Source organism: Ambystoma mexicanum, chromosome 9 (assembly GCF_040938575.1).
Source record: "Ambystoma mexicanum isolate Mex_15411 chromosome 9, UKY_AmexF1_1, whole genome shotgun sequence".
In the NCBI taxonomy this organism is placed as follows: domain Eukaryota; kingdom Metazoa; phylum Chordata; class Amphibia; order Caudata; family Ambystomatidae; genus Ambystoma; species Ambystoma mexicanum.
In genome coordinates, this window is record NC_090931.1 from 1,388,446,736 (window position 1) to 1,388,471,257 (window position 24,522).

At 49.3% G+C, this 24,522-nt stretch overlaps 1 protein-coding gene across 19 annotated transcripts in view; it reads right to left on the reverse strand.

Annotated features, from left to right (window-relative positions):
- The window catches only part of BIN1 (bridging integrator 1), a 508,669-nt gene that overhangs the window by 151,739 nt on the left and 332,408 nt on the right, over positions 1–24,522 (reverse strand). For 12 of the 19 annotated variants that reach the window (XM_069616790.1, XM_069616776.1, XM_069616773.1 and 9 more), the window contains one exon: positions 17,370–17,414. The exons of the other annotated variants lie outside the window; for them this stretch is intronic. In XM_069616790.1, the coding sequence (XP_069472891.1) occupies positions 17,370–17,414 (45 nt within the window). The remainder of the gene's footprint in view (positions 1–17,369; positions 17,415–24,522) is intronic. 19 annotated transcript variants of the gene reach the window in all.

The following is a 24,522-nucleotide window of genomic DNA, read 5'->3' on the forward strand; positions in this document are numbered from 1 at the left end:
CTGGAGAAAAACAAGTGTTTCGACACCTAAAAAACAAAATGTTCACCTTATTTTGAAAATAAGCCAATCAAAAAACTCGATGAGCAGTATCCGATGCCTCGATCCAGCAACCTCGGGAGGAGCTAACCTACATTGACAGAGTCCAGTGCAGATGGCAATTGTACAGCACTGACATGTCTAGTTGTATCCTGCTTCTAAACCCATTTTATTTTTTAAACGCATGTCGCTACGAAGATCAATTTAGGTCTTCCCTTGTCAGTGTTATATATCTCTGTAAGGAACAAGTTACTTAGCTGTAACTGTTGTTCTCCAGCATGGGTCTGGCATGGATTCACATGCTCATGGATTCACATGCTCATGGATTCACATGCTCATGAATATTCCCCGTCGTTAGGCTGGGAATCCTCGGTAAAGAAAAAAATCAGTATCAGTTTCGTTTCTGATCTGTCTTTCTTAGTAGTAACCAATCACTGATCTCTGGGTCATACTGCCCCCCAGCCAATGACTGCCCTCTCCCTAAGCCCCATCTCTGGCAACCATCCTCAGATTTAGTAGCACGCCAAGTGGCAGTATGACCAAGTGAAGAGCCGCAGAGGGGTAGGTGGGAGGGTTTGCATGTGAATCCATGCCAGACCTATGCTGGAGAACAACAGTTACAGGTAAGTAACTTGTTCCTTCTCCAGCATGGGGTCTGGCATGGATTCACATGCTCATGAATAAAAGAATACATAGCAGTATACACATGCACATCCACGGGAGGTGGCAACGGGCTCAACATTAAGCAATACAACAACTCAACATTAAGCAACTCTTACCTCCTCACCAGGCTCACCTTAAGCGAACAGGTTGCGCAGCACTGCTTGGCCGATCCTGGACTCCTCCATGGAGTCCCGATCGACGCAGTAGAATCTTGTGAAGGTGTGCGTCGACCTCCACGTAGCAGCCCTGCAGAGGTCCAGCAGGGGCACACAGACAGGAACGCCGTGGTAGCAGCGATCGCTCTGGTCGAATGGGCTCTCGGACGGCCAGGCAGCGGCCCTTTTGCCAACCGGTGACAATGCATAATGCAGCCGGAGAGCCATCTGGAAATGGAAGTCTTCGAGAGAGCCTTCCCTTGATTCACAGACCCAAAGTTCACAAACAGTTGTGACGTCTTCCGAAAACTCTTCGTGCAGTCCACGTAGAACTTCAGCGCTCTAGCTACATCCAGCGAGTGCAAAGTCCTCTCGGCCGGCGTCGAAGCGACGGAAAGAAAACTGGTAGCACCAAGGGCTCGTTCAGGTGGAAGGCCGACGGCACCTTGGGCATGAAGGAGGGGTGCGTCCTCAGCACCACCCTCGTGTCATGAAAAGTCAAGTATGGAGGCTTGCAAGATAGGGCCTGAATCTCTCCCACTCGTCGTGCAGAGGTGATGGCCACGAGGAACGCTGTCTTCCATGACAGGAACTTCAAAGGAGCCAAATGCATAGGCTCGAATGGGGCCCCCATGAGCCTGGTCAGCACCACATTAAGCTCCCACGCCGGGACAGGAGCCTTCACCGGCGGGAATGATCGAAATAGTCCCTTCATAAATTCCTTCACCAGGCGATGAGACCACAAGGACGCCTGTTCCGTCGTCTTGGTATATCGGGAGATGGCAGCCAGATGTATTTTTATGGAGGCGTGAGCCAGTCCAGCCTTGGCCAGCGACAGCAGGTACGGTAGCACTTGAGGGGCCGTAATTCGCAGAGGGTTAATCTTCTGTGCACGGCACCAGACAGAGAACCTCTTCCATTTATGACCGTAACACTTGAGAGTTGAGGACGCCCTGGCCTTTGCAAGAACCTCTCTGAAATCAGCCGGGATATCGTACCCTCCAAACTCTAGTGCTGCAGGAGCCAGGCCTGCAAGTTCAGCGACTGTGGATCGTGGTGGAGAATGGCGCCTCCTTCTCTGGAGAGAAGATAACGCGTTCGCCGGCAGCCTGGCTGGCGGGGACGTTGAAAAGTCCAGAAGGCCTGGGAACCAGATCTGCCTCGGCCAGGCCAGTGCGACGTGGATCATCCTGCACCTGGACTTCTTGAGCTGGTTGATGAGGCGGAGCAGCAACGGCAATGGAGGGAACACGTATAGAAACAGGCCGTTCCAAGGGAACGAGAAAGCATCGCCCATGCTCCTCGGCTGTGGGAACCTGCTGGCGAACCTCGGGCACTTGGAGTTTGTTGCCGTCGCGAACAGGTCGATCTGGGGTTTGCCCCATCGTTGGAAGAGTCGATCCACTTGATCCTGGCACAGTTCCCACTCCTGGCACGAGCGCAGCTCCCTGCTGAGTGAGTCAGCGATGGTGTTTTTTATTCCTGCCAGGTGGAAGGGAACCAAAAACATCCCCTGGGCAACGGCCCAGTGCCAAAGATCCTGGGCCTCCTTGGATAGGGCTGGGGATCTGGTGCCCCCCTGCTTCCGTATGTAGAACATCGTAGTGGTGTTGTCGGTGAAGATCCTCACCACTTTGTCCTTGAGGGACGGGAGGAACGACTTGAGCGCCCAGAACACTGCTCGGAGCTCCAAGATGTTGATGTGAAGAGACCTCTCCTCCGGGAGCCAAGGGCTCTTGCGTGGAGATCTCTGATGTGGGCCCCCCAACCCTCCACAGAGGCGTCTGTAGTCACCGTCTCCTGAAACGCCGGGGTTTGAAAGTCCGTGCCTGTAGTGAGGTGAGCCCGGGTGCCTCACCATAGGATCGCCCGACGGAACTCCTCGTCGAGAGGGATCCTGTCCTCGAAGCAGCCCCTCGACTGAAACCAGCGGGCGTCGAGGAACTCCTGTAGCGGACGCATCCGAAGTCTGCAAAGGGGCACAAGGTAGATGCATGAGGACATCATCCCGAGAAGGGACTTGATGGACCTCACCCTGGCCACGTCCGTGGCTAACAGGCGCGGCAACTTGCCCAGGATGGCCTTGGTCCTCTCCTCTGAAGGGGAGGCCAATTGCTCCACTGTATCGAGCTTCGCTCCCAAAAACAATGCTACTTGTGATGGAACCAGGTGGGATTTGGGGTAGTTGATGGCGAACCCCAGCTCCGTGAGCAACCGGACGGTCCTCGTCGTATGATGGACGGCAAGTTCCCTTGACCTTGCCCGGATTAGCCAGTCGTCCAGGTAGGGGTAGACGTGGATCCCCTGCAGGCGCAGCCGCGCCGCCACTGGTGCCAGGCACTTGGTGAAAACCCTGGGTGCCGACTTTAATCCGAATGGTAGGGCTCTGAATTGGTAGTGGCGTCCCTGAACCACGAACCTGAGGAACTTCCTGTGCCTTTTTAGAATGGGGATGTGGAAGTAAGCATCCTCCAGGTCCAACGACGATAGGAAGTCGCCTTCCTCCAGCTGTCCCAGCACGTGCTGGAGGGTGACCATCCTGAATTTCTGTGCCTTGATGTATTTGTTTAACTGACGCAGGTCCAGGATGGGGCGCCAACCGCCTGTCTTCTTTCTGATGAGGAAGTACCTTGAGTACACTCCGGAGCCCCGGAGCCTCCTGGGGACAAGCTCGATGGCACCTTTCTAGAGCATCGCCTTTACTTCCAACAGCAGTTGAGGGACGCGATTCTCCTTCCTGGCCACGGGAGGAATGCAAGGGCACTTCTTTAGGAATTCCAGCAAGTATCCGTTGGCCATGGTGTCCAACACCCAACGATCGGTGGAGATGGACTCCCACACTCTGACCAACTTCGTCAGCCGGCCTCCCACCGGGGTGCTTCGGTGGGGGCCCGACAACCCGGCCGGGTCAGTCTTGCTTGGAAGCAGTCTTGCCGCCTTGGCCTCCTTGGCGATGACGGCGGGAACCCCCTTGCCTGCCGCGACCTCTGTAGGCCTCCTGGGAAGAGGAGCGGGCCGCCTGGCGGTAAGTGGAGGAGCCCCCGCTGGATCCTTTGGAGGCACCCCGTCTGCCTCCGGGGCTCCGAAAGGGCTGTCGCTGCTGAAGCACCCCAAGGGCCCGGGCCGTCTCCGAGTCGGTCTTGATGGCCTGTAGAGACTCATCCACCGCCTTACCAAAAAGGTTGCCGTCGAACGGCATGTCCAACACTCTGCTCTGGACGTCCTGGCGAAAGTCTGTCGCCTTGAGCCATCCTCGTCGTCGGAGGCAAACTCTGTTGCCCAGTTGGCGAAATCCGGTATCGCAATGTCCGTTGCCACCGTTATGGCGTGATCCGACGCCACCTCGCCCTCCTGCAGAATTTCTAGGGCCTCCGCCCTTTTGTCATCAGGTAGGAAATCTAGCAGGGGAGCTATCTTGAACCAGAGCTCCCTGTCGTAGCGGGCCACGATCGCTAAGGCATTGGCCGCCTTAATCGTCGTTGCCGCCGACGAGATGACTCGTCGTCCCATAGAGTCCAACTTCTTGCCCTCGCTGTCCGGCGGGGAAGTGGAAGTTGAAGCCGCCGCGCCCACTGCCTTCTTCTTAGCTGCTGCCGAGACGACCGAGTCTGGCGTCGGCTGGGCCCTGAGGCACAAGGGGACTGTATCAGGGTCTCGGTACTTCTTCTCGTACCTGTCCCTCTTGGCGGGTGTCGTGGCAGGGTTCTTGAGGACAGCAAGCCCCTCGTCCCAGATGTCGTCGAGTAGAGGCACCGCAAGGACCGTCTTCCTCTTAGCCTCTCGCCGTTGGTTCAGAAACCCCTCCTTTTTCTGTTCTTCAGGGCAGAGCTGGAAGAGCTCGGATGCCCTGGTTATCATGGCGTGGAAAGAGCCAACCTTGTCGGCTGGGGACGCCCGCGGGGGGGGGGTGACAACGGGATGTCCGCTGTGTCATCGCCGCCGTCATCGTCTGTCGCCGTATCCTCTCTAGGGTCCGGCGAGGGGGATGAGGGGTCCACCGGTCTCGCAGGCACGAAGGGCGGAGCGGGGTGGACTCTCCTCCGCTTGTTTGGAGGGTTTCCCGACGGGCCTGGTTCTGGCTCCTCCGTCGGGGTGCGTGGTAACCTCGTCCTTATCTCGGTACATAAGGATTGGATCGCCAACAAAATGGCCGCCGAGCTATCCTGGGGCTCGGGCAAAGGCCACGACGGACGGGATGGCCGCTCCACTGGGCCCCGTTCGTCGTCGCTATCTTCGATCACGTCAGCAGGGACCATCCCCTGGGATCGAACCTTCTCGAACCTCTCGTTGAGGTTTATGAACCTCTCGTTGAGGCCTATGGACCTTTCGCTGAGGCCCTTCTCGGTCTCCACCAGTTCCTCCTCAGAGGCTGATTCCGAGTCTGTAATGTCCACCAGCCCCCCCCTCTTTTTCAGCCGGGGCTTTCACGGGGGTCTTAGCGATGGGCTGGAAAGAGGATTCCCTCCGCGGCGGCAGGGATACTCTGGGCCCAGAGGCCGTTTCCATTGGCGTAGTCTCAGCCGGCTCCGCCAGGGTCGCAGCGACCACTTCGGTAGAGGCCTTAGCCGGGTGGATCAAAGCCCTCACCACCTTAGGTGCGTCCTGGGCCTTCGCCTTGGGGGCGGGGGAAGGTCAGCGCCTTGCTCCCCCTTTGAGATCGACTGGGTCCGCTCCAGCGGCCTACCCGGGTTCTCGGACTTCCTCTTCCCCGAACCAGAGCGCTGGCTCGTGGTCGAACGTGCCGGGGAAGTAGCGCCCTGCTTGGCAACCGAAGAGCCCGACCTTTCGGCGCTCCCGGAGCCCGCGGACTCGCAGTGCTTGGCCTTCTGTTGGGCCCCCCGTCGCCGGGGCGCCCTCAAAGGACTTAGAAGCCCGCTCAGACTTCTTCTTCGACCTTCTCCCCTGCTGTGCCCTTCTCCAGCCAGGTGGCGAGGCGGGAACGACGATCTTGTTTGGTCCGTTCCGAAAGGATCTTGCAGAACGCACAGTCCTTCTCCACGTGCGTCTTGTCCCCATGGAGGCAGTAGAGACATCGCGAATGCTCGTCCTCCTTGAAAACGTTATATAATCCGCATCCAGGGCAGTTCCTGAACAGCTTGGATCCGGGCGTCGAGCTCCCCTTGTCCTGGGCGATGTCCGTTGAGGTAGGTCACAGATCTTCCGGAATCCTCCAAGAAGTGTAAACTCAATGAAAACTTCACCCTTGAGGGGCGTAGAAGAATTCCGAAACGGGTCCCCGTTATCGGAAGTAGAAACGGTGGAGCTTCAGGCTCGATTAAACTGAAAAAATGAGAAATTCTCCTGAAAAAGCGTGAAAACGCAGTAAAAATACTCGAGAGCTAAACACGAGGACTCCCAACACTTGAGCGTGCGGTAAAAATCTGAGGATGGCTGCCAGAGGTGGGGCTTAGGGAGAGGGCAGTCATTGGCTGGGGGCAGTATGACCCACAGATCAGCGATTGGTTACTACTAAGAAAGACAGATCAGAAACGAAACTGATACTGATTTTTTCTTTACCGAGGATTCCCAGCCTGACGACGGGGAATATTCATGAGCATGTGAATCCATGGGCATGTGAATCCATGCCAGACCCCATGCTGGAGAACTAGATAGTTTGGGTCAAGCGCTGCATATCTACACTGTCTTCTACTCTGGCCATTTAAATTTTGCCTTAACAACAATCAGGGACACCTGAGGTGTCGGTCCCATAATCTTCTCAATAATGGCCATGGATTCGAACCTTTTCAGCCCAACTTCTACTTGAATGGCATGTGCCGATGTGGGATAACTATCAGTTGCAATGTTGTTTTGAGATGCAATGTCACTTGTTTTCCCCATAGTTTGCCTTTCGATTGGCTGTATGTGATTGTGGCCTATCCTTGGCTAGGAAATCGGTTCAGTTTCAGATCTCCGGCAGTCATGCGGCTTAGAAGGTCACCTTAACCAGCCGTAGTGATGTAGATTATAACAGCACAATTCTCACTCAGTCTTCATTGTTCTCCCAAAAGTGTGGATCTTCGTATCTTGTTTTCCGAGGTTCAGGGCAGGGATCTCATGGAACACCTGCAACCTCATGACATTCAGCCATGTGCCAATATCTAGCAGGGTGCTGAAGGGATGTACATTAATAATTTTATTAAATCTGGGTGGATTCCCTGTCTGTCGCCTGATTATGCATCGTCATGCGATCAAAAAGTTAGGCTCAGTCCTACGCTCCTAGCTTAATTGCTGGCGATGTCCCCATGTCGTCCTCATTTATACTCATTGTTGGAAATTCAGTTTCTTCCTCTCCGCTCCCAAGATGGTTTGTTCTGATGGGGGTCGACACTGTTGCAGTTTCCCCACATGCGGAATGGTGGACTCTGGCACATTACTGCAAAGTGATGTTTCCCCACACTGCTTTGCTGAGTGCAGAACCATCAGTGCACGCATTGCCCAGAGTATGGGAATGGATCGCCACACTTCAGGTTGCCTTCCAGTCTATGTGTTCCTTGTAGCATGCCTTGATCTGCTTCTCTGGCATTCTGTGGGGAAGGGGCTCCTTATTATTCTTGGAGTTTGTGAATCCTCGCACCGTTCTCTTGTTTTCAGGAGAATAGACGCATGCAATTCCCACTTGAAGGAAGCTTGCATTTGGACAGATAACCACATTAGAGTCAATAGGTCAAAGACAAGCAGGGATTCTGGGGTTTGCCACCTGGTTTAAGGAAGCCTCAGATCAACAAAATGGCTCTAAACTGGAGGATTCGCCCGCAGCCCCTGAACCCATTACAGCAACTAAGGGAAGCAGGGGACAACCTCCACCCTTAGTCTGCGTAATGATAGTCAGGATTTTTGTTCTGTACAATTGATCAGTGCTTGTAATGTCGCCACAATTGTGGCTACATTTTGGTACGTTCAGGCATCGTACTGGCCTACAGGGCAATGCCCGAACCAAAAACACAAAATGCTAGTGTGGGCCAGTTTTTCGGGTCAGAGTGGGCCTGTTTGATAAGTTACTTCACGATTGAGCTGGTAGTTTTGACCCGTGTTACTGAATATTCTTTAAAGTGCACAATTTGCATGACATTTCATCAAAAACCTCCCCCCTTCCGTACTACTCAAATAGTCTGTCACAAAAGGAATAAATTGCCATTTGCAACTGTGGGCCACTTTTTCACTGGTGCCCCAGACACTTTTATGCCCCAGGTCCGACACCCTGGGTATGTTTCCCTTTTTCATTCCTCCCTTAAAAAAATAAGAAAAAAAAATAGAAATGTCTTTTTTTTTTTTTTTTTACAAATTGCAGGCTAGGGATCCGTGCAACCCCTAACCCCCTTGGGAATGTGGCCGCGTCCTGTCCCACCCTGGGGCAGTGCGCCCTACAGTTTGACAGTGAATACTAGGTTATACCAAGATAGTTAAACCGCTACAAAACTATACAACGGTCCAAAACATCAGAACCACTACAGTGGCCACAAGAGGCAGAAGAAGAGGAATGACACCGTCAAGAAAGCATTTGTTGACGCTCTAGCTTTAGGTCTACCTGATGCCCGGTACTGTCATGAAATAAATATAAGCAGTATTAACACATAGTCAGTATCAGAAGCCAATCACATATTACCGAAAGAAACATCAATCCGATATCTGCAGGAATGACTCCATGTCTCTGCTCAGTAGCCACTGCAGCCATAGTAATGCAGCTTTATGAAAATACAGTTCTGGGATTCCCCCTTTAGAAGTACCATTTCCCCATTCAGTGGTTGCCTTGTTGATGGGGACCAGGACACAACACATGGCTGTGTCCTGAACAAACAAATCAGAGGTACAGCTTCTATATTCCTCCAGCATTACCCTAACCTGTTGTCCTGTGCAGAATATAGCATCCTTGCTCCCAATTCCATCAGATTGAAAACGACATCAGATGATTGTGTGCCCATCACTGATAACTTTTTGACACCTAGGAGGCATATGTCAGATACACCAAAACATAATGCTCATCTAGTATACTTGCGGATGTTTCTTAGTCCACTGTTGGCAGGGTATGCAGTATGTACAATGGGAGAAAGTGGCAAATTGTCCAATTGGGGTTGCACATGATTTTGGTCAGTTGTGGAAGCATGGCTTCCGGGCATCTGGTTCCCCCAAAAAGAATCACATCCATGTGGAATATTTGTTGGAAGATATAATGTTGCTCGAGCAGATAGCCATCAAATGTGCAGCGCAACCACCACTGGCTAGTGAGGCTACTTGTGGAAATGACTTAGTGGGCTCAACCCCTAAACTGCTAGCCATATCCAGCACTCGGTGTCAGTGCGTGTTAAGACTGAAAGGGGAAATCAGAGTCCCCTCCCTTCCAAACACTTGATGAATTAGCCCATAATTCAGGAAGTAGATCCAACAAAAAAATACTGTTTGGTAAGAAAAAGGTGCAGACCACATGAGGACTCATTTTGGCAGATGGCTTGTCGCCCTGAAAATTCTCTTCTTACTTGGCTAGGATATATTATGGATTGGCACACATGGGAAAAGGCGGTATGATCTCCACCTTACATCAGGGTTGGTTTGCGAAAGACATTTCAGCTATGGCTCTGGCTTATCGCAGATGATGTGTTCTCTGTCAGCAGAATAGTATTGAGAAAGCAGTCCACACAACACAAGGAGCGCATTCCAGCAACGTAAGTCCTTTTATCATCCTTCAGTTACTGCAACGTAATTTGAAGTATGTACTGGTTGTTCTCAATTTCTTTTCAGACTGTCTCAAAGCATGCACATGCAGAAAAGGAGACACCATATCGGTTTCTACAGTATTATTGAAGGACTTCCTAGCCAGGTTCAGAATTCCAATCAGTATAAACAGGGGTAGGGATACCTATTTTGTCAATCACCTCATTAAGGAACTGTGTGCAGCATTCAACATACAATATCCTCCCACTGCCTACACCAACCTCAAACAGCAGGAGCAGTGGAAAAGCAAAATGGAGTTATGCACCGAGACTGGCCCCAAATGGGCGGAAGTGCTTTTGCTAGTGTATCTTGCTATTGGAAGCACCTCAAATAGAAAGACATGATTGAGCCCCCATGAAATCCTCTATGGGCGGCCGATGCATTTACCTTCATCACCACCTGTGAAGAATGCACATGTCAACATTCATTTTAAAGATTATTTACTCCTTAATTACTGCAAAACATTGGCTTCCGCTTTTCAGTCTGTTCATATGCAAGAAATGTTGCCAAAGGAGCCAGACGGTGCCTGCCATCTCTTCAGCCTGGAGACCACATCATGATTCGTCGGTTCGATGGGAAGACAGCGTTAGCACCCAGATGATGAGGCCCCTATCAGGTACTAGTGGTTACTCGGCCTGCTATCAAAGTCAGGAAAAGGGCATGGCTCAAACTCCAAAAGGAACGTTCCATCTGGAAATGGGGCTTACACCCTGTTTGGGCTACATAGGGCCTCATTACAAGAATGGGCCTCATTACAAGAATGGAGGTAGCCATGCTGCTATTTGCGGCATGGCTACCCCCATTCCTGGGTCTGGGTTCGTTGAATGGAGAAATACTGGGCCATTCCAACCTTGGAGGGCCCGGTATTTCCTCATTCAGGGAACTCAAACCCGGTATATCCCCATTCCCATTTGACCGGGTCCGGCGAGCGGACGTCGTAATGACACGGTAGGGGTTTAACGGGGCCGGCAGCTCTACCGGCCCCGTTAATCCCCTACCGCCAGGGTCATAATGAGGCCCATAGTCTTGGGATTCTATCATGTACAGTTCACCGAAATCGAGTTTTCCCTCTCAAGAATATAAACAGTCACCAACTAGACACAGGCCAAGCAGGAGAATAGGCTTCACAAATGTAGTGACTACCTCAGACAACCCTGGCGCTGGTATAAGCTCAAATTCATTATGACCTGTCACGGTGCAACCTGTGATATGGGAGTGGAACTGCTTTTGGAATTTTTCACGAAACCAGCTCTAAGTTAACCATGTCCGGTCGTTTATGCCCTCCCCAATTGGCTGTCAGATGCGGACTATGAAAAAGCACTGGCAGCTAAGGAACAGCAATTGACCCAAACTCTTGCAGCTCAAATCTAAACAGTAACTCAATATTTCCATCTCAGCCACCCCAAATGAAATGGCATGTCCTCAACCTTCACTACTGTTTAATTCTCTCTTCCATCTCTCTAATCTGCCTTTTGTAGTTGATTGACATATGAAAAGAGAATTATCTTGGTTCGCTAATATCACCGAACAGGTAAACGTGTGGGATATGACGCCGCACCAGTCAAGCAGCCAAATGACGTAAAGGAGGCGTTCGCATAAAGGGGTAGACGTTGTGGTAGCAACTGGAATGTATGATAGACAAGGGAGAGATTAACGCTGGCAATGAAGCAATCCACCATGATGACAACTATTTTGTAACCTATATGAATTCAAACAATAAAAAGCAAATGAGTCATATTTACTTTGTAGACATTAAGTTGGTGAGGGGAAATTTCAAATGTTCTATTTTTCAACCTTTAGTATCCCAAATGACGAATGGGTCTGATATTTGAGAATGACCCTAGAATAACTTTTCAAATCATCTGGAATGATCCGGTTAGTGAGATAGATGTGTTGGGTATAGATACACGATTGTGAATGCATTGCTGTGTATTATGGCTTGCTCAATTCATCGGTCTGCTTTCCAGGTGACACCCCATTTCCCTAATTGCTCAAAAGGAGCAACAATCAGATTAGCACAGCAGCAGAATGTATTATTGTCCAGTAGGGGGTAAAAGGGAACCTGCTTATAAGGTGTGGGATCGAGCAAATACGGCCCGTGGAGCATGGAGTGTATATAGCGGGCCCCAGTCACTAAGTGGCCACTTCGATTGGCCTAAATGAGAAACAAGGCTGATTACTGGAGCACAAGGCACGAACACAGATGCAACTGTAGATGAGCTCTTGAATATTTTTGCCCTCAGCTCAACCACCAGAGAAGTCCTGACTAAAATAATTTGGAACATCACAGCTTCAGGAACAGCACTAGAATGTGACTTGAGCTGTGCAGAAGTGCAATACTTCCTAAACAGTCAACTGATGAGCATAATGGAAGATAAGAGGCATCAAATGTGGCTGCAAGAACTTGGTGAAGACTCTGATATCCCAGTAGATCTTTGGTCAGAGAAAGATGTGGAAGTTTAGCAGCTGAAGATATTGAGTACTGCTGTGCACCTTTCATGCCAAAAGCCCAGTCAATGGTGTGTGTGTGCGCCACAACAATTCAATCCGTACCCGATCCATAGGCAGACTGGAACTGGGTAACACATCATGAAGTATGGGAGGTTAAGCCTCTGGGAAGACCAGCTAAATATCCGACAACTGCCCCAGGAACAACCACTGACTTGTGGATAGGATTAGGCACAGATTAGTTACAGCCCCTTGAACTTCCTCAGATGTAATGTCTGTTAGCTAGAAGTCAAGTCCTGCTAGTGGGAAACCGAATACGTTCCTGCTAGTGCGAAACTGAATACATTGGGAGGTATTTGCAGAGTGTGAATAAATTGCTTAACTCTCTGTAATGTCTCTGATGGATGTTCCTCCCACAGATTCCTCATCTAGGATATCCTATCCACAGCGCAGCCGTTCTTCAGAAATTGTTCTGTTCCCAGGGGCACACTGCAGATCTGTGTCGCTGCCCCGTGGCCCTGTGTTGGCCATGACGTCAGGGTCAGTATATATTGAGGCACTGTGCCCCATGTCCTCAGTTACACCCTTTTTCCCTAGCACTCTGATGCTATCGGACCACGGAACCATCAGTGTAGTGGCTAGGGGCAAGGAGAGGAAGGTAAGAAGGGAGATGCAGAATCCATGGGTGGAATATCTATCAGAAAGAACATTACCGCGAGGCAAGTAATTTGTTCTTCTAATTCCTTCCTCCCACTGATTCCTCATCTATGATGCACTCCCAAAGCAGTATGAACATCTGGAGGAGGGAGGGGACGAAGGACACCACCTTGTCCAAAGACCTCGGGAGGGCCACCCTACCAAAAAGAACGTACTGGCCAAGCAGTATTATTTAGCTAACATGTGCAGAGACGCCCTGGTAGCTGCCTGGCAGATGTCCAAGACCGGGCATTCCCTCTGCAGGGCAGAGGTGGCAGCCACTCCTCTGGTAGAATGGGCTCCAAGACCCTCATGCGCATCCTTGCAACCATCATAGCATTCCGAGATGCAGAGAATGATCCATCTTGATAGGGTCTGTTCAGTCAAAGCCCTGCCAGCACGAGCACTAGTGTAACCAACAAAAAGCTGGTCATCTTTCCTGGCTGCTCTCGTCTGAGAAACGAAGTAGCTGAGGGCACACACCGGGTCCAGCCGATGGAATCATTCCTCCAACTTAGAAGGATGAGGCTGAGGAAAAAATACACGAAGATGGATCTTTTGAGATCGATGAAAATCCGAGACCATGTTAGGAACCAAAGAGTGTCTCGCTCTGAATGTTGCTTTCACATGGAGCTCACTCACCCGTCTCAGGGTGGTGATGGCAAACAGGCAAATCACCTTAAAGGTGAGCAATCTAATAGCTGATAAATGGAGGGGCTCAAATGGAGCTCCCATAAGGAATATAAGGAACAAAATTAAATCCAACGCCGGAACCACAAACTGGCGTGGAGGAAACTGGTAACACAAACCCCACAAGAACTGCTTAACAGTGGGGATTGTGAAGAACAAGCCCTGTTCTTGGGACCTCTTAAAAACTGCAATATCAGCAAGATAACCCTTCACAGTGCCAACCAACAGGCCCGCTTGGGGCAAGGACAGCCAAAAATTCCAAACTGGGTATAACTAACAGGATACAGAGTCCAAATACCTCTCTGGCACCAAGCCGAAAATATGTACCACTTGCAGGCATAAATTAACTTTGTTTTTGGTCTCTGGGCTGAGAAGAGCACATCAAGGACATCATCCGACAAGTCCCACCCCTTTTATTTCATCCTCTACGTAGCCAAGCGTGAAGGTTCAACCTGCTGAGGTTTGGGTGGAGAACCCACCCCTCTGATTGGGAGAGCAAGTCAGATCTCTTCGGAAGGTGCCAACGAGGGCAGACGGCATATCCAGCAACTCTGGATACCATGTCCTCTGGGCCCAGTCCGGAGCAATCGAGATCCACGTGGTTCCAAACAGGTGCAATCTCCTTAGAACCACCCGAATGACAGGGATCGGCAGGAATGCATAAAGAAGGTGGACTGTCCATGTGATCGTCAGTGCGTTCCCAAGAGCTCCCTGACAAGGAAATCCCCTGCAGCAGAACAACTTGCACTTCCTGTGCACATTGGAAGTTAAGAGATCTACTTGAGGAATCGTTCAAAAGGAGAATATCTCCTCCAGAACATCCTGGCAGAGCTCCCAATTTGCGAGGTCAAAGTCTGTCTGCTCAACGCATCCCGCTGTGAGACATTCTCTCTTCCATCCCCATGGGCAGCTGTCAGAGAGCCTGCTTTCCAAAGCCTAAAACCGCAGTCGCATTGCTTATCTGCATAGCGGCAAGGACCCCACACCACCCAGTTTGTTGAGGTAGTGCATGGCTATGTGTGGTTTGTTAGGACAAGCAGTCTTGTGTTTTATAGAGGGGAGGAGGGAGACACGGGGCAGTCCGATTGCCCTCAGCTCCAGTAAACTGATGTGTTCCAGAGACTCTGAAGGAGACCACTGTCCACATAGTGAGCTCCGACAGGGGAGTGCCCTGGCATTTCACAGATACATCTGTGACCACAGTCACTTGGGGCTAGTGTTGATGAACAAATGAACCTCTCAGCAAGTTGTCTTTCATGGCCCAACACGCAAGATCTCCAGCCACATTGTTTGACAGCTGTAGACGGTCCAACATGTAACCCTGAAATTGCACCATTAGAAGCAGAGGAGCCGCTGAAGTGATCTCATGTGGAGCCTCATCTCTGGAACCACTAGCAAGCAGGAGGTCATGAGGCCCAGCAGGTGCAGAAAGGCTGAGATAGGGACTGGACCATCCAAGAGATGTTCTGACACTGTCCTCAAGGCAGGGTTGCCCTGCCGAGTGTCCAAGACTGCTCTGATAAATCAGAGAGACTGGGATGGAAAAACCGGAGACTTTTTGAAGTTCTGGGAAAAGCCCAAGCTGTGTAATAGAGTGCAAGTACGGAGCAGGTGTTCCGACACTAGATCCGGGCAGCAAGCTCAAACGAAGTAGGGCAAGACATGAATGCCCTCCCTCCCAAGGCGAGCTGCCACCACTGCTAGCAGCTTGGTGAAAACCCTGGAAGCCGAAGAAAAACCAAACAGCAGGATTTTGGACTAGCAGTGATGCTAGATCACTACGAGCCTCAGGTACTTCCGGTGTTTTGATTTATGGGCACATGTAAGTAGTTATCCTGAAGGTCCAGTGATACCAACCAGTCCCACAGATGGAGGGCTTGCAGGATAGGATCTAGACCTTGTTAAACATCTTTAATTTGTTCTTGTGTAGGAAAAAAGATTCAGCCCATCCAGTATAGGCCACAAACCCCCCCGTCCCTATTCGGCAATGTGATCAGCCGCATTGGCCAATGAAGACCAAAGACCGAAAGAGAATCTTGCCAGGGTACACGTTTGTGGTGCGATGGGCGAGACTGCAGAACGCAAAAACGTTCTTCCCTCAGGTGTCCAGCCTCTTACTCCCCCTCTCAGGGGAGAGAAAGAAAGGTGGATGACTTTAGATTCACAGTTGCGGCCTGTACCACTAAGCTCTCAGGCGAGGCATGAGTGGACAAGAAAGATGGGTCCGAGGGGGGAGGACAATGCTTCCTAGCCAACTCCCTGTTGGCAAGTGTAGAGCCATGCCTCTCCAACATCTCCAGCACTGGGACCTCAACCTCTACATTGAATGGTAGCAGGGTTTCGCTTTTGGGGCCCTTCATCCAGGATTTCCGTCAATTTGAATTGAATCTTGGCTTGGATGGAGTAGATATGGCATGGGTATCAGCTACTTCAGCCATCCGTTTCTGATAAGATGCACAAGGCTTACCAGGAGTGGGGGCTGGATGAATGTCCAGTTCAGGGGAGGTGTTCCGACCACAGGCCTCCTAGAGATCTAAAACCAGCCCCTGAAAATCTTTACCTTCCTCAGAAATCCTCCAGGAAGCCTCTATGTTCACTGGAGACCAAAGTTTCCAATCCAAAGGGCACCTGGCCCGCTTCTCTGTTGTAGATGTCATACATCTTAGACAAGGGTTGCAAAGATAGAGGAGCATATTACAGAGGAGCCAAGATGCCCACGGCGCTGGCGTCGTCAAGGATGTAGAAGTCGGATCCGGTACTGAGACCTCAATGCCTGAAGGCGAGGCCTGGCAGAGCTGGGGAACTTTGCACCTCCAGGCCCAAGTCCGTAGGCGTGAGTGAGTGATCCCCAGCGTGGACCCTGCTGGTCCCAGAAGATGCGGTGGGACCAGTCAGCACCAAGGCTATCGCCGCGGGAGCGTACAGCACCAAGGACGAAGCCGCCAGCGTCTTGGCAAAGATGTAAAGCATCTTTAGGCAAAACTATTCCCATTCCTCCGGGTAGAGGATTGGGTAGCGCAGGAAAGGGTACCAGAACCGCCTTCTCTGGAGATTCACTGGAGTGGGGGCTCTTGTTTTTAGAAGAGGACGAAGAAGGTCAGTGCAAAGATCCGCTTGGGGAGCCGGATCTCTTGCGATGCTTCTTCTTGTCCTTTTTGGGAGCAGGGTATCTTTGGAACAACGTTCTGCGACGTGAGACTTCACCTTTGCCTTGTAGACGTAGGTGAAGATCTTTGCCGCTTGTCCCCGTAGGACCTTCAGGAACATGGACTGGCCTGACTCGCAGTCATGGATGTTGTGCTCCTAACCCAAGCAATAAAGGTACAACATCTGCCGGTCGCAATCCGTGCATGGTTTGAAACATGGGACCTTACAAGCAAATCATAGATAATACAAATGATTACACTGTCCATGGTTTTGATGTATTAAATGTGAAATATATTGAGTTAAAAAAGAAAAGGGTTTGCGGGCTAAAAACTAAAAATGGGCAATAAATAAATAAAATCATTGCACAATTGCTTGCCGAGTTCTCTGGCAGTGAGATTTGAAGGACTCCGGCAGTCAAGTAACTTAGTTTCTAGTGTAATCAATAGGGCTGGACATTCATATCCATTATAGTACAATTAAATTAATTCTACCCTGGGCGGGGTCACAATTTGCCTCTACATGGACACGGCTCTGCACTTTAAGACCACTACACACGCAGTATAAATATTAACAGAAGATAAAGTGTCAAATCTTGTTCAATTATACATCAAACAATAAAAAGACGGGTTATTTGCGAACATTCACTAAAACCTTGCCAAATTTGTTCACTCCCACACCGCCAAGTCATGAAAGAAAACAAGGCATGCAATGAACTCCATTCCGGTCACAGGGTTAAAAAATCATTAAAAAAAAAAAAGAAAAAACACAATTGTTGTTAGCACCCTTGTTAATGTATCACACCTTGCACGATGCGTTTCAGCACGCTACCTGCTCTTCTTAAGTCGCAGTCTGTCAAAAAGTTTTGTTTTCTTTCTGTGGAGGGACGGCGAGCACATGACACATCAGGATAAAGAGTCACTTTACAGTTTTTTCCCCAAAGGAGCAGATACCAGGCCAAGAGCCCGAATACATGAAGACGTCAGACAAAAGAAATTCATTCTCTCGAGCCCTCGCGTTTTCCACCCAAATGGTCCGTTCCAAGCATTCATCATCCAAAGCATTTCAGAGACTGAGGGGAAAACACGTGCAACCCCAATATAGCCCGTCCCGCCCATGAATTCTGGGTGTGCGACTTGCTCATGTGCCAGCAATGCAGCCCATACCAAGCCACCCACGTCATCAGATAGCATTTACAATGTATGTAAAGTGAAGACATTGCTAAAAGCTGCTCACACCTCTTTACTCAAAACAGGGGCCAGGATTCTTTTGTCAAAACAAAAAATCCCTCGACTGTGATCAGTGCTAGAAATGGAAATAAATGACCCTAGGATCACAGCTCCTGTGGGCGGAGGCAAGTGGCCCGAATGAGGAGGGCGGGACTATGGGCAGAGCCATCGCAGGCAAGTGATGGGTCGAGTCAAGTAATTTGCGAGCATTCACACAAAACAGTATACTGTAATAACCGTGCAGATACAGCAGCACTGCCACCCAATCAGCAGCCAGCATGCAAAATGATTGACTTAATGCTCGAAGAAGATACAGATCATTGGTTTTAACCTGAGCATGAACATTTACAAGAACCAAGAACATTTTGGGAGAAAGACTATTGTGCGTCCTTGGCAAAAGAAGCTGTTTCAAAAATGTGAATTATTTAATTGTACTAACATTGCAAACCTTTTTTAGTTTACAAAGTTCCTGCCTAATGATCCCATCCACTATACAAAGTAGTCATAATACAAATGTTGCACTTGTCCTATGAGTCACAGCACACTATCAGCAACCTAGAATAACCGCAGAAATTGTTTAATGGTAGAATTTATCTTGCATTACTGTTATTTGATTTCCCGAGAAGCATTGCTTCACAAAAAAGTTATTATTCAAACATGGACAGCCTGGTATACTCCTGCAATACTCTAATGAAATCCCCCTATTGACTAGGGGCAAGGGGCAAATGGGACCTCATGGCTGCTTTGCATAAAACCAGAGAGCATTTTGGGATCATAAAGATGAGCACACAGATCTTATATTTGACAAGACGATCTGTGGTATTTGAAGTGTCTGCTTGAATCACTGAGTACATCAAGCACACTGGGATTGGTGATCATTTCACTTTTTACAACACTCACCCAAACTGTAGAGTGTCTGTCGTACCCTTGGGGCAGATGTACTCATTTGCATTTGGATAGCCTCAGGATTCGGATTGGGGGGGTCCAGAGGTTTAACCATCTGTCACACCATTGAGGTCCACCCTTCTTGAGAGTAGAACATTGGAGGGGTGTTTAGTTTCCCCGAACATAGTCAGATATTTGCCAGATTCCAGAGCCAGTAAATTCAGCCCATTTCGGGCACTGCCTTTAACACTTGCTATTCAGTCTTTGCATCTGCAATTAATTCATATTTTTGGTAGAAGCCACCCTGGAGTCAGAGAAGCCTATAACATGTTCTAGGAGGATACGTATTGCACCCTTTGCACAATTAGGCGCATGCCTCCTGCTGTCACAATGACATGGATGTATCATTTCCCACCACGCTAGGATATACCCCGTGCACAGGTTTCTACCCCTCAATTTCAGAGAAGCATCGGAATGGACCCATTCCTCTCTCGCCACTTCGAAGCCCTGAAAGGCCTTCCGTCTGCTGGCCAGAGTTACACCAAGTCAAAGCAAAATGGGGGTGTGGAGGAATCTGCCTGGTTGGATTGTTCAGTACCTCCCAGAACGTCCAACCAGAATAGTCGGCACCGGAGACTCTCCCTGCCGCAAGTGCCGGTTCATGCCACGCCCCTTCAGTAGCCACTGAAAGCCAATTATGCCTCAGACTGCCTAAAGTGGCGGACCTTCCACCGGCTTAGCCAGGTTTCATGTAACTTGCCTGACACTGAACGCTTTCCTGTGCTCTCCTAAAGGCAGAGAACCATTCACTTGCAACTTCAAATGAACATGTTCCCAGTATCCCACGAGTAAGTCTTTTGCAGAGGAGGCAACGGGGCTTCATCCCATGTCATCCGAACATTGGTAGTGGTTGCTTGAATAAACCACAAGTCAAGGGGAGAGCATGAGAGCCCGTGATGATGGGCTTAGCACAAACGGGCATAGTAATAATTTGCATTATATATAGCGCTACAAACCCTCAGGCATCTGAGCGCTGCTTATTATTCCCCACAGTGTGTGGTGCTCCTTTATCGACCTTGGAAGTTTGAAAGGCTGAGTTTGGCCCTGTCGGGACTTTGAAAGGATGTCAAAGCGCGTACTCTCCTCGTTGTGCTATCTGACCTGCTAAGGCTTAGGGCTTAAGGGAATTCAGATGTCGCAAATTCCTCTTCTGCCCCTCTCAGCAATTCATTCAGTCATTGCATCCTGATTTGTGGGAAGGGCTGGAGCCCTCTCCCCTTAGCACCATCGGGACCAGCTGCCCTGTTCCGTGGCTCTCAGCGCTCCAGGGAGTCGTTATTGCCGGCTGCACCAAGAAGACGTCCCATGCCTCCACATACACACATTTGATTATCCAGCCGAGTGATTCTACATTTTTTTGTCCGTATCTACAAAGGCCTGCTCCTAAGATGGCCGCCGGCAACAGGAGAAGTCTGTTGCCACGTTGCTAGGCAACTCATCAACCCTTATCTCGGCGCGCATCCGCCGGGAGGCGGAAGCCGGCCCCTCGAGGCAAAGGCCCGAGAGGATAAGGCCCTGTTTGCCACAGGGTAACACGGGCTACCTGATATACCTGTTGTATCTGCCAACCATTGACTGCTTCATTTAGTGCAGTGAGTCTGTCCTAATACTGGCTACTTGTGCGTACCTGAGCCGTGGGTCACCAGGCCATTGCATGCGAGTACTATTTCTCGTGACTTACCACGACCAATAACATTTGCGATGCCCGATCGATGGTTACTGCACATGCACCATTTTGAGTAGTAATAGCCACTAAAAGCCCTGAGCACCACTAAAACTGAGTGTCTCGCCCGTCCAGTGCAGCGCACCAACCCTACCAAGCGCCTTTGACAATAACCCTCTCCATTACTACGGCCTCACGTCCCTGTGGTCCCCAGAAGTGTACTTGTTTCACCCGCTGCAATACTAAATTTCTCCCACTGCCAGACCCTAGCCTTTTATTTGGGATTTGCCATTTTAGCCCTTCTGTGCCCTTCTTTCAATATTGCCCGAATTGTTTCAGAACACCTTTATAGCCTATCGTGTCTGGAAAGCCCTCGACCAGACTGCAACAACTGCCTATTGAGTACTATCCAAGTAGTCTAAAATACCCTTTCATGCCGTCTAGCTACTACCAATTGCTCTGTCACAATCTATTGTAACGATTGTAATTCTAAGAGTATGCATATTGTTTTATTATATGTGATCCATTACCTTGCTAGACGTGTGCATATGACCTGTCTATATCTGCTATCCTAGGACATATTATACCATCTGTGTTCTTCAGGCCACCAGCTACCACCAGTACCATTACTGGCTGTTATTTAGTGTAATGGTGTCATGCTGTTATTTGGTCATTGGATAGGCCATTATGGATTGTATTTGCTTGTTAGTAACTTACCTTGTCTGCTCACATATTGCTTAGTGCGAGCTTTGTATTTGTGTGGCGCATCTCGAAAGTCTGTGCCGCTGAATTCTCTCCTCGCGCCAAACTGCTCCCCCTCCACACACGTGTTCCCTATGTTTGCATTGCACCTATCCATCACACTGAACCCATGCTGATTTTAGCCTACTCTGCCTATGCAGAATCCAGCCCTTTGCAGACCACTGTGCCTATACTGAAGTTAGCCTACTGTGCCTATGTTGTTGAATTTAGCCCTTTGTGCCCATAGTGAATTTACCCTGCTCTGCCTACACTGAATCTAGCCCATCGCGAACCACTGTGCCTAGGCTGAACATAGACCATCGCAGCCTACCACGCCTACTCTGAATCTAGCCTGACCTAGCCTACGCCAACTAGGTATTAGCTTTAGCCCATCTGATCCAGTCTACTGTAGCCGGAACCAACTGCCTTACTATTTATGTCAGCAAAACCCTGCTGATATCCTTACCACTGCTGTTCATACAAATAATCTTGATAACCATGGCTCAAATTAAATATGCACCTTGTCCTACACTGAACGGAAATACTAGGCTTCGAGCTAGACTCTTCCCTCCACGAACCTAAAATGACTAGCAACACCTACTTAAACCGCCGTACCTACTCTAAACATACCATTCTGCATATGGCGCAAGCCCACATGCAAACTACTTCAGATGCTAAAATGAAAAAACGCATACCAGTAACCTTGAAACTCCAGAGATCACCTAGTACAACTACGATAGCTACTACCTATCACAACGGTCCCATTCCTCCTTAAGATAATAGAGTGACCCATCTTCAAATTCAGAATTACCTTGCGACCAACCAACTTCTAGGCTCCCGCCAATCGGATTTCAGAGCACGGCACGGAGACAGCATTAATAGACCTTAAAGCGCAAATTGACGCGCTTAACGAAAAAGGAAACACAGCTATGCTACTCCTCCTTGATCTGTCAGCAGCGTTCGACTTGGTGGACCGTGCAGTATTATGCAAACACCTAGCATTGGCTGCCCACTTTGAGTGAAGCCATAGCTTGGGTCCAGTCCTTTCTAGACAACAGAAATATGCGATTCTTCTCCACTTCAGCATCAGCAGACCCAATCCAAACAGCATGTGGCGTCCCACAGGGCTCCCATGTTTCACCAACCATCTATAATATCTTTACTAAGCCTTTATTCGACAAATTTGATAGACTGGGCGTCACCTATACAAATTACACGGATGACACCCAGATCCTCATTCCCCTTTCAGGCAATTTCACCGCTGATACAGCATCAGTAAACGAAATCTACATCCTCATTCAGGCATGGATGGCAACCCATGGCCTCTGCCTGAATGACGATAAAACAGAGATCTTGATCCTTGGCTAGGCCAATAACCTAAAACAACTTGACACTATAGCGCCTTCAACATTGATGGCAATATAATTACAGTCGCCAAAGAAGTGAAGACACTTGGCATCTATCTGGACTCCACATTAACTCTAAAAAAAAAAAGGGTAAACTCCTTGGCCTCATCCACTGCTTACACTGGCAAACCCATTAGAGCATGTAGACCCTTCCTCTCACTTGCAAGCTGCATTATCTTAGCTACTGCTCTCATTTTATCAAAATTGGATGCACTGTATCTAGGAGCCAACAAATACATCATCAACCAACTACAGACACTGCAAAATAATGCGCTCAGAACAGCCCTGAACCTCCCCACCAGAGAGCATATATCCAATGCTAGGAGAAACCCTCACTGGTTGAAAATTAGCGATAGGATCCTCTTTAAAACTGTCATTAACCTTCAAATGTCTTAATAGCGCAGCCCCTCCATACCTGAAGGAAGGAATAATTAGAAAAACGTCTGTACGACCTTCTAGGACATCCAATTCCTACTGCCTTCAAATGCCTAGATTCAGACTTAAAAAAACAGGAGGCAGTTTCCCAGTAAAAGCGGCCCAGCATAGGAATGCACTACCAGTTGAGCTCAGAAGGATCAGTCCTATTACAGTTTCAGACGCAACACCCTCACCTGGTTACGCCTTAACGATCATTAAGACCCACATATGGAGTTGGTGTTTCTATTGTCAACTTCTAATTTTTGAATGCTGAATGGCTTAGGAAGGCCTGACAAAGGAGGTCCCTAGTCTTGCAGTTGATCGCAGTTGTATGTTTACGTGTATGCTTCCTACCTGTACCGCTTGACATTTGTAACTAAGCTTCTAAGTACTCTCTGTACCCTTCTATACCTGTACCTAAGCTTTAAGTATTCTTGCTATGATGTGCACCCAGTTACCTAAGGGTTTGGTGTGCCCTACAAATCAAACAACAAACAATCAGTGGACAGCTCTAAGTGCGTGAGACTGACCCTGGTAGAAATCCCTCAGAGGTTTGGGGTTCTCCATCCGACTGCCAGCAGAGTGGGCGGCAGGAGGCTCCTTACATCTTTTAGCGAGAGACTGGCCTTCCCCAGAGTACAGCAAGTAAATGGGGGCATGACACCTAGTAACCGGTTCAATTATCTTGTTTTTCCCCCCTGATGTTTTTGCATTTCTCTGCAAGGGTCAACTGGAGACATGGCAGACGTGAAACGGAAAAATATTTTTAATACTTGAAAAAATCTAGAGGCCAAACAACTAAAGATGGGTCACCTCTAGTTCACAAAGGCAAGGTAATTAAGGAGGGTAGCAACTCCAAAGGGGGTAAGTGCTTCACTGTTCAGAACTGGGGATTAGATTCTGAAACTGTGAGATGATGGTCCGATATAGATCGGGGTAGCAGTTCATTTTCTATGTTCTGTGTCGTTTCTTTAATGGTTCCCGTGGGTAACAGAGAGTCAGAGGTGTTGTCCGTTTGGAGATGCACAAAAGTTAAAACACAGGGGAGACTTCTTTGGCCGAGGGGCCAAGAGATGGGAGAGAGCTCTTCTAAAATTGCACCCTCATCACATCTGGGGGTGTGCTGGAGAGATTGTTCATGCAATATCTTGTTCCTTCCAATTGAGATATTTGCTGTAGGTCATGAGAGCCCTCATGACCTGTGGGGTCGACCGGTTTCAATGGCTAATAGTTATTTAAGCCATCTTCTTCAGGACCGTTGTTCAAAACAAGGAGTCGATCAGGGTTTCAGAGGTATGAAACCAGGACAATTGCTGTATTGTAGGGATACAGAAGGGAAGGGGGGGGAACAAAAAAGGAGAGCATGAAGAATAAGGAGGAGGGAAATAATTGGATCAATCTATCATGGAAAGGTGCTTACTTATTGAACACCTTGCCCAAATGAGTAAGAGGAAACCTTGTGAGTAAAACCAATATCAATTGGAGGTGCAAGGTAACAGGATGATTGGAGTGCCTGGTCACCGGTGTGAATAACAGTGTCTCAACATGGCGAACGGGAGGAAAAGGGCAATGGAGGGGGGTGG